Below are 10128 nucleotides of genomic sequence, written 5' to 3' on the forward strand. Positions count from 1 at the left end.
TCCTCTCCTCTCCTCTCCTATCGCCTCTCCTCTCCTCTCCTCTCCTATCGCCTCTCCTCTCCTCTCCTCTCCTATCGCCTCTCCTCTCCTCTCCTCTCCTCTCCTCTCCTCTCTAGAGGAGCATAGTGTTATGTGTCTGATGGTCCCTAAACCACTAGACAGCTTTAACCTGCTGAGGGTGAAGGGGAAAGGCCTCAAGCAGAAGGTCCTTCATGCTAGCTGTGAATGGTATGCTGTATAGATAGAAAATCACCTGACCACATTTCTTTTCTTTTCTCTCTAGTCTAGTTTTGTGGTCTAGTTTCCCAAAAGCTCCTGTGGAATTTTCCAATTAGAAAACCTAATAAGATAAAGGTTTATTAACTGGAAGTGTAAAGTGAGCCGTCTTGACTTCTGGTTGATATAAACTGTAAAGTCAGATAAGTACTGCCTTTAAAAGTTATGTGATGTATTTGACTGTAACCTGTAAATCACTTTAACCTGACTGTTGTATCAACAGTTGTGTTTTTGGTTGACTCTGGTCAAATAAAGTCAGTATAAGTCTTTTTGATAAATCTTCCAGAGTGAAGGTTCTTGATCTTCTCTTCCACTGAAACCTGAACAGAGATCAGCGATGGTCAATAACACCTGACCTTCAGATGAGAGACTGAAAATGTGGATATCGAGCAGTTTGTGTAGCATTATAACTTCTATGTTATCACTAAGTGCTAATATTGTGAATATATTTAGCAAAAGGCCAGTGTCAGACATTTGATGTCAAGTTTATTTATGTAGTTTTTAATGACACGAACGGTGTGAGAGGAAAAATCTTTTCAGAAGCTTGATTTTCATAACATTCATGGTTTTTCTAGGACGTAAACTTGTCTAGTGGTTTTTAAGGAAGTAGGAATATAGAATTAAAAACAGGTTGTTAGAGCTTATATGTTGTCTGTCTGTTTGTCTGTCTGTCTGTCTGTCTGTCTGTCTGTCTGTCTGTCTGTCTGTCTGTCTGTCTGTGTTTGTCTCTGTAGGAGTCTTTGCAGTCTGGCACAGTAGAGCATCATGGGGTGTGATGTAATTTTCTTTTTGTCCCTTCATCTTTTTCTCCTGTTATTTACCTCCTTCCTCCTTTCCTTTATCCCTCCATCCCCCCATTAATCCATCCTCCTCCCTTGCCCCCTCACCTCACCCCTCCTCCTCCTCCTCCTCCTCCTCCTCCTCATCCTCAGGCTCCTGCCTAGAGATTCTTCGGGGAGAAAGTCCGGCTCTTGGGGAGGCCGGGAGCGACTCAGCATCCCCCATGTCTCCTCGGACTAGCAAGAGCCGCATGTCTATGAAGCTGCGGCGCTCCTCTGGATCGGCCAATAAGACTTGATCTTTCCAGGTTCCTTGGCTCAGTCAGAACTGACACTTCATATCATGACAGCGAACGAACAGTGGTCTTTTTCTCACATCAACTTATGAGACTTACACCAGAGGACATTTGGTCTATAATTGCACTTAAAGTACAAGAAATTAAGAAAGACACAACTTAAAATGAACTGCTCTGGGGAAATTCACATAGATATTATATTCAACAGGAAAAATGATGCTCAGTGTTCAGGCAGAAGATGTTGACACATGTCCCCTCCAGCATGTTGCCGCTCTGATCAGACACTGGTCTTTTATGTACAAAACGCTTTGTCGCACACTTGTACTCTCAAAAGCACATGTAATAGTATTTCATGGACTATACTATACTGTAACTTTATTTTGAAATTGCTCACAGCTGCTGTATTTATCCTCAGCTTTGCTTACAAGAAAAAAACTCCCACAGAAACCAGTTGACCCAGTGCTGCAGCATGCTGATCTTCGCCATAGTGGGAGAAGCTGAATAAGTGCTGCCTATAGAGAGCAGTTTTAGTTCATAATCTGTGCCATGATAAAAACTCCAGTGTTAAGTCAGACTGCAAAAAGCTAAAGTGTGCCACATTACACACTGCTCTGTAAACCAGTTTTGAAGCGCGTATTCAACGACCAACAAAGAGCAGAGTCTCTTCAGTCTCTGCGTGTGTTGTGTCGTTGAAGGTTGCCATGGGGAAACTTGTATATTTGTACTATAGTCGGGCTGTGTGTGTACAGACAGAACCATGAGTTTTGATATAAAATGAAACAAGAGTGATGACTGTAAAGTGTTGCATGGAGAAAGCAAGATAAAAGTCTATTTTTGTTCTCAGTGCAGCGTTAGGTCTATAGAGATAAAGATAAAGGGCCGGGGTCAGTTTCTATTCAGTCCTTGAAATGTAAATAGAATCTCATTCATTTGCAGACAATAAAAAAAAAAAACATCTTGTGGACTTGGCAGCGTTCTCGAGCCAAACATCTGTGTTTGAATTCAGGAGAAAGAGCTTAAGGGACTGAAAGTGACCCGACCTGTTCTCTTAGTGGAAGGAACAATGTTACTGTATGTACAGTAATGATGGCAGGATTATTTGTCTAGAAAATTAACAAGGTAAGCTGATCAAAGAAAAAGCACCTGTTACTGTTGTTTTTGCTCATGCTGTAAAATGTGGACAAGCACTGATGTTCATTGCATCTACTTTCTTTCTATTTTTTATTTTTTTGTGTGTGTGTTTTGATCCAAACAAGAATGTTGCTGTATATCACTCTGTCATCTGATGCAATGGAACCACAACTTTCCTTTTCTTTGTTGATCTGAGTACACATATATGAATATCTATAAGAATGTGTACAGTGTGAGGAGGCTTGTTGTGTATATACTGTTCTATGAAAGTTAGCTGCCAAAACCAAACTGGTTTATCCTCAGACCACATATCTGCTAAGTGGGTTAACACTACAACATTTTATGTTTCAGTAGTTTCTCTTTCATAACCAGTTTGCACTTACACATGCTTTCGGGATTTAAACTTAATCTCATTTTAGCTCAAATAACCAACATTACTTTACAGTTAATATGTTTAACCTTGGTACCACAGCTAGACTGGGGAAATTTGAAAGAAAAATGAGCATTAACTGTTGTTAAATATCACTTTGTTTTTTCTCTAAAATGAATTACTAAACATCACTATAATGACAATATTGTATTTATCAGAATATACTGTATACTGGGGATTTAAGGCCATGTCACTCCTGATAAATGCCAGTGAGAGAAGTTTTAGTCTCATTGATATCTGTGTGTTTCTCTGACTCAGTTACTGGGGCCCAGTGTTTTTCTTTTAGAGGCATTTTTAGGGATGGAAAATTAAAGTATACAGAAGAGAGATACTGTAGATCCAAGGCCAAAGAGGGGAAGGAGAGAGAGAGAGAGAGAGAGATGTCAATTTATCTTCACTTTGATTTGAATGTTTTGTTTATGTCTTTTTTTTTTCTTTTTTTTTCTTTTTTTTTTTTCTTTATTAAATCTGCTCTTATATTTAGACTCGTCTTCAGTTCCACTTCTGGATGGAGGGGGATCAGCATGTAATCACAATCCAGAAAATGTAACTTAAACACTACCATAGATGATTTTCATGTATTTAACGTCCTCATTTCAGCTCAACTTAAAAAAAGAAAAAAAAAACTGACACGGCTTCAAATTAGCATAGATGAGTTATAAATGTCACGGTTGTGGTTTTACAGGGTTTATCAGGATTGAATGTTCTTCCATTTATTTAACATGATGGCTCGTTTGTCCATTGTTCCTTTTTTTCCATAGCCTGATCTCTGCTAAAAGAAACATGTATATGAAAGATCTATATTTGAAAATATAGGTCTAAGTTAAAGGTTTTGCATTATGCTTCACTGCTTGAAGTGTATCCACAGCTGTATTTTCTGTTGCTGTTTATTTTATTTTTTTTATTTCAGCCATAGTGTCTCTGTAGAGAGGAAAGGGATTGTAAAAACTTTTTTTTTTTTGACCCTTCCGTGGGGTTGAATTTGTTAAAACTTTGTCTCTGTAAATTGAGGTCAAACTCATGTTGTGTTACTTTGTGTGTGAATATTTGAAGTCAGCTGAGATCAAAGTTGTCCCTTATAAGTTATTGCTGTTACCGATATTATTGCTGAGGTTGAAGCATTGTTGACTGGTTGAGACAGATCTTATGGTAGCACCCTGGGACTGATTTGTACCTGCCAGTAACCAACCAGGTCCCAGTTTGCTTGGTTACATCCTGTAAACAACCTGAACCTGTTCACATGACCAGATCAAACTCTGTCCTAGAACCTAAACCACACAGCAACGCCCTGTTTATTTTCACTCCCTGATACTAAGCCTCCCTTCCTCTTCCAATTAAAATACTTGCAACTCCACATGAGGACTTGAGTCCTGATGCTGCTTTAATGTCCCATGAGAAAGATTGGGAAAATTTCACACTTCAAAATTTGTTTTAAAGATTGTAAATACTCCTCAGGATCTTGTTTGGCATGCATTCAAAAAGTTCTGCTAATTCAACTGTACTGAACTCACATGTATGAATGCATGTTCATTTAGTTTAAAAAGCCTGATTAGCAGCAACCAAAATGTATAGGAAATCGAAGTTACCCAAAGCCTTTCAGCATTATCAAAAATTCATATCAGCTACCCTGAGGCACTGTGCTCGGGTTGTTAAGGTAGAAATATTTTTCAGCCTTTTGGCCCAAATCTTCATTGTCTGAAAAGAGGAAACTTCAGACTCCCCTTTCTTCTCCCTGTTTGTGCAGATTTCCCTCCATAAATAACAATTTTGATCATATGTGCCTGACGTAGATTGAACACGAGGGCTGCGATGGATACGGGTTCAGCTGGTGTCCAGACGTTAGTTTGGGACGATGCTGATATATGTAACTACTGACTCTACATACTGCATGACACCAGTTCAGTACTAACTGCCTGTGTTGACCATGTATCAGCTGTGCCACAACACACACACACACACGCACACACGCTTGCACATACACACTCCTCATACTATGTTACTGTCAAACCTGTATTATGTAAATGTGAAACATCTGTTTCAGACACACAGAGCGTGGACGTGCAATGATGGAAATTTAACAATAAATGATTCGTACCACTCATTGCTAGACCTATTCATATATTGTGTGTGTGTGTGTGTGCAACAAATTATAAAAAATAAAATGACAGAGAACTTATTGATCATACTGTATTACCATTTATTGACAATAATTTTGAATAAATTTCACATTCAACTTCAAACATATCAAAATAGTACTAGGCTTCTGAGAACCACAATTACATTTTAGCATCATGAAGGCATTTAGCAAATATTTGAACAGTATTTTATAATCATTGAACACAAAAGACATTTTTACTAGCAGTACTAACATTAAATGTTCCATTTCTGTATGAAAATATTTTATAGCTGATAGGTTAACCGGCACATTTACTATAAAAGGCATATTCTGTCTGATGATCTGATTATTTTCTCTTTGTGTGTTACTGTTTTTTATCGTTCACTGTACATGAAATAGAGTCTCAACTGGAGACATTGATTCTGTCTCCAGTTTTCAGGTTACGGAAGGTCACTTTCTAAAATGCGATCACAGGTCACTGATTATGGTCTGGCTCTGCTTAACTTATTACACCAGTCAGTAATGTAACCCACTGCACTGCCTCTTAACATCAGTGTAATCTGATTACTTTGCCACAGAAATATGTAGAACATGAGCTTAAACATCTGCCGCATGTAGCGAGAGCTGTGTTATTCATTGCTTTAGTATATATGTAACAGTATTCCTACTTTCTGTAGTCATGATCAAAATTCTGTCAAATTTCAGCATGTCACATTCGCTCAGTTGTCACAGTTGAGTTTTAATGTCAAATCATTTACAGAGCAAAGGTTTATTATGAGACGGAGCGAGAGAAGCTGAAAAGAGATGGCTCTCTCAGTACAGATTACAAATATACAAAGTGTCTGATTTATGATTGTGTGATGGACTAATCCGTGTAACAACAAATTAAATACTGAGATAGTTATCAAAGGATTTCAACAAAAGAAATTTGAATAAAGGACGGTTTAATTTCCCTCCAGTTTAAAATGTTTATCATATAATAATCCTGTTTTTACTTTATCAAGGAGCATCCAAAATCTGTTGACTGTCCAGTGAATGGAAATATCCCTTTTTTTTCTAGCAAAGCAAGATAGGTTCACTCATGATAATATTACAACCCTGCTTGTTCACTTTTGTTTGCAGATATGGTTTCAGTATCATGGACATGGGTACCATGGGTTTGGTTAATTTGTTTTCACTGAGTTATTTATTTAGTTTCAGCACTATGGACAGTTGCAGTTTAACTATCAGTGTTATATTTAATTTTATAGTGTCAGCATGTGGACCATTGTGAAACAACTTACAAGTCAGATTGCATACTGATCTTGAAACAAAGGCACAGTGACTCAATCCGTATCCTGTTACACTAATGATATACTTTTTGTCTTTAAACCACAACTGAAACAAACAGGCCGAAATTACAACAGAACCAGAGCCAATATAAATGTCGACATGAGTGTGAATGAAAACAACTACTTAATAGTTTCCCCGTAACGGCAATCGATGACTTATCAATCTGTTTGCTTCAGTGTCTGTATCTACGGCCGCACGGTCATCTGCAGCAGCATCACCTGCCGGTTCTCGGTGGGATGAGACTTGTTGATGTGTCTCGTGAGCCCCGGGGAGCTGAAGAACGTGGACGGACAGTGTTTACAAGTAAAGATCTGTTGTTGCTGCTGCTGCTGCTGCTGCTCGCATTCCCCAGTGCCGCTCTCCTCTCTGTGCGCGTGGAAAACGTCTGGCCTGAGTCCTCCTCCCAGTGTTCCCGCCAACAACTCGTCCCTCATCGCGTGCCACAGACGGTGCTTGTCCCTGATTTCAACCGACGGGAAGCGCGCGCCGCACAGGTGACACAGGAACACTTGGCTCTGTCCGCCGCTGTTCTCGCGCGCCTGACCATAAGATGGTGGGGGCGGAGACGCTGCTGCTGTCATCTCGTGTGCGGCTAGGTGTTTCTTGAGGTAAGCCTGTCGGCGGAATTTCTTCCCACAGTACCGGCACTCGTACACTTCCTCCTCCGGTAACGACTGGACAAACGGCAAAGGAGGATGAGAGAGTGACGGTGGCTGCTGCTGGGGCAGCTCCGCGCGCTCTTCTGGGTTGCCATTCAGCAGCAGGAGACTGGACGGTGGGCTGTCCGCCGCTCTCACCTGCTGCTGCAGATCCAGACAGCTCTCCCCCGGGTTACGGTAATGAGGCGAGGAATCATAGTGAGGAGGCGCGAGGCTGTCGTTGTCGGGGCTGTCACGAGACCGACCGTGAAGCAGGAGCAGGGACGGCTCACGCCTGACGCGGGAGCTGTCCAGCGCTCTGTGGTGCTGATTCGTGTTAATGCGCAGCAGCTCGTTCTCTTTGCCCTCCATCTCCAACGGCTGCCTCTCGTGCTGAATGAGCCCTCGTGCCTCTTTTAACGGCTGGCTCTTGTTTGTCTCTGCTCCTTGGTTGTTTACCGGACGGGGTTTGTGCCAACGGCGGTGGGAGGCCAAGTTGGCGGGGCAGCTGAAGACTTTGTCGCACTCGGGACACCGGTACTCCACGCGCACTATGCGAGAGCACTTGTGCTGCGCGAGGGAGAAAGGGTCCGGGTACTCCTCTTTACAGAGCTGACAGATGAATTCTCCCAGCGGTTGATTCCCGGTGGGAGCAGACGACTTCTCCCGCTGTCTCCTCAGCTCGGGGCTCTCCTTCTTGATCCGCAGACCCAAAACCGGCGAGGTCGTGACCTCATCCTCGAAGTTGAGTTTCCGGTTTACTTTGGGTTTCTTTGACGGATTTCCCGCTGATTGTTTGTGGTGTCTGTTGCTGTTCAATCGTTGATCTGTTTCAAGGTACGAGTGTTTTCTCCCCGTGTGATGCTGATCCTGGTTCATCAGCGTCAGTGGCGGGAACAGGTGCACGTGAGTCATACTCGGGTCATATTTGTCATTGTGACCGTAGGATGGCGTATGGTGGCGGCTGCTGCTCGCGAGAAGCCTCTCGATGGAAGCGGACACCGAGGTTTGAGTGGAGCTCACCAGGAACGGCAGCTCCGGTAACTCCGACACCGGGGACGATGTCAGGCACCTGCCGGGAAACAACAGTTGCTTCTCTCCTTCCTCTTGCTGCTCCAGCAGTCTCGTGCCGACCGGTTTCACGGGACTGCAAGACTCCGTTAATGTCGGGTCGCGTGGAGGTGGAGGTGGGAAGAAGCAGGAGAAATCTCCATCAGGAGTCAAAACGTCCACCTCGCTCACCTGCTCCTCGGTCTCCGGTAACTGCGCGCGCCGGTCCGCTTCAGCCTCCAGCGCAGACTCCATGTGTGGGCTCCACGCCTCTCTGACACCGGCGGAGTCCTCGCGGGACACCGGGAGCAGTCCATCCGGCCGTTCAAACGGGAAGACACTCAACACATCGTTCTCCTTCGACACCTGCGGTTTGCTTATTTCAGGGTTGTCACTGCTGCTCCTGTTGCCGTCATGTGTTGCAGCTTTGTTGGTACTGTTGTTCCTCAGCCGGTATGACGCTGAGCATCGCCGGTTTCTCTTCACCAAAAATCCTCGAGGCATGGTGACGATGATGATGGTGCTCGGCGCGTGGCAGCACCAGGCGGAAAGAGCAACAACTCTTCTCTAGAAGCCACTTTCAAGTACAGCTTTGAAGTGCAGAGGAGAGAGAGAGAGAGAGAGAGAGAGAGAGAGAGAGACAGACAGACAGAGAGAGACAGACAGTGAGAGAGAGAGAGAGAGAGAGGCGCGCGCAGGTGTGATGAGAGCACGAGAGAGACAGTAACTAACTCTAACCGTGATGCGCGTTTGTTTCTCTCTCTCACTCACATGCACAAGCAGTTCCTCCAAAACTGGTTAGGTCTATTCACTTGTGAAATCAAATATCAGTTTAAAAAAAACAGGCCTGCATTTAGGGAACGAAGCAGAACAACGACGTATGACTGAAAACATGACTGAAAACATTATTTAAAATAACTCAAAAACAACATCTTTCTATTTTCAATTAAAAGAACTACAGCACTCACGTTTAAATGAACAAATAATTTGTATTGAAAACAAATAATGTAGGCTGTATGTTATAGGCCACTTTTATATGACCTTTGTCACTCTTTAACATTGCGTTTTTACTGTTGTATTGCCCTCCTGTCACAATGTGGATCAGCTGGTTCCTCTCAGGTACAGATTTTTAGTTTTTAATAAATATTGTTAACATTTTTGAGAACTTCAGTTTTTTATTTTCAAAAGGTAAAAAAGGAACAAAGGACAAAACGGTTTATTACATTAAAGCATCATCATTATTATTATCATATTCACTTCATATTCAATTGTCCTTTTTTATCAGTCATTTTCTGGGTGTGCAATAAATAATTGCTGTTGTGTGTATGTCGGAGTGTCATTAGGAACAGCACCGGTGGGGACTCAGATACAAATCATCTTTTAAAGACTACTAATGACCGTTTCTGTCCTGCTGAAGTGTCTGATTATCAGTGTCTTTGTTTTTGTTGGTGGGAATACCTCGGGCATAGCTTTCCCTCTGCGTGTGTGTATGTGTGTTTGTTTGTATGCGCGTGTGCTCGTGCATGTAGGCTATGTTATCTCTACAGTAGAACAGAGGGACAGTGCAGATGAACGAGATGGTAATCTGTGTGTGTGTGTGTGTGTGTGTGTGTGTGTGTGTGTGTGTGTGTGTGTGTGTGTAGGGACTATTCACACCCGTCCTCCCCCACTAGAAGCTGCTCTGGCTGATAAGAGATCGGAGAGAGATTCGTTCATCCATCCATCCTCTCCCCCGGGCTCGACCGGCCCCTCCACGCGGGCCAGGCGCTCTATAGCCCGGCCAGTGAGCTCAGGCCAGCCGGCGTCGCTCCCTGGAAATCAATCAAGGCGGATGAGCGTGAGAACGAGCTTGAGGGTCGGGCTGCTGGCTTGACGAGAGCCGCCTGGGGAATAGAAATGAGAATAGAAATGAGATGGGTGGTGGAGAGTCCAACACTAAAAACTAATTAAGCACCAAGCCTCTGGATCTTTAGTTTGGTTGTTTCTCACTGTAATTGTCTCCCACTGAGAGGAAACCTCGACCTGGTTCAGCCTTTATTGACCCCATAGACTGAAATAGTAAATGTGTGAGTGACTGAGG

The 10128-nt window shown here is 43.0% G+C and overlaps 2 protein-coding genes across 7 annotated transcripts in view; one reads left to right on the plus strand and one right to left on the minus strand.

Moving 5' to 3' along the window:
- The window catches only part of ralgapa1 (Ral GTPase activating protein catalytic subunit alpha 1), a 75514-nt gene extending 70419 nt beyond the window's left edge, over nucleotides 1–5095 (plus strand). For 4 of the 6 annotated variants that reach the window (XM_023431577.2, XM_023431580.2, XM_087170001.1 and 1 more), the window contains one exon: nucleotides 1209–5095. In XM_023431577.2, the coding sequence (XP_023287345.1) occupies nucleotides 1209–1354 (146 nt within the window). In that variant the 3' untranslated portion in view covers nucleotides 1355–5095. Of the gene's footprint in view, nucleotides 1–116; nucleotides 229–1208 lie in introns of all 6 variants that reach the window. The other 2 variants (XM_087170003.1, XM_087170002.1) reach the window with 2 other exon arrangements.
- On the minus strand, nucleotides 5096–8576 carry insm2 (insulinoma-associated 2). Its single transcript, XM_023431583.2, has one exon. It carries the CDS (start codon nucleotides 8550–8552, stop codon nucleotides 6546–6548), a length of 2007 nt encoding a protein of 668 aa, XP_023287351.1. The 5' UTR covers nucleotides 8553–8576; the 3' UTR covers nucleotides 5096–6545.
- Between the last annotated feature and the right edge of the window lie 1552 nt (nucleotides 8577–10128).

The sequence above is a fragment of the Seriola lalandi genome, unplaced genomic scaffold, assembly GCF_002814215.2.
Source record: "Seriola lalandi dorsalis isolate HSWRI2012SDOR001 ecotype SW California unplaced genomic scaffold, Sedor1 jcf7180002054925, whole genome shotgun sequence".
Classification (NCBI taxonomy): domain Eukaryota; kingdom Metazoa; phylum Chordata; class Actinopteri; order Carangiformes; family Carangidae; genus Seriola; species Seriola lalandi.

Coding starts and splice junctions, on each gene's coding strand:
- insm2 (XM_023431583.2), bottom strand. CDS start 8,552: ATGCCTCGAGGATTTTTGGTGAAGAGAAACCGGCGATGCTCAGCGTCA.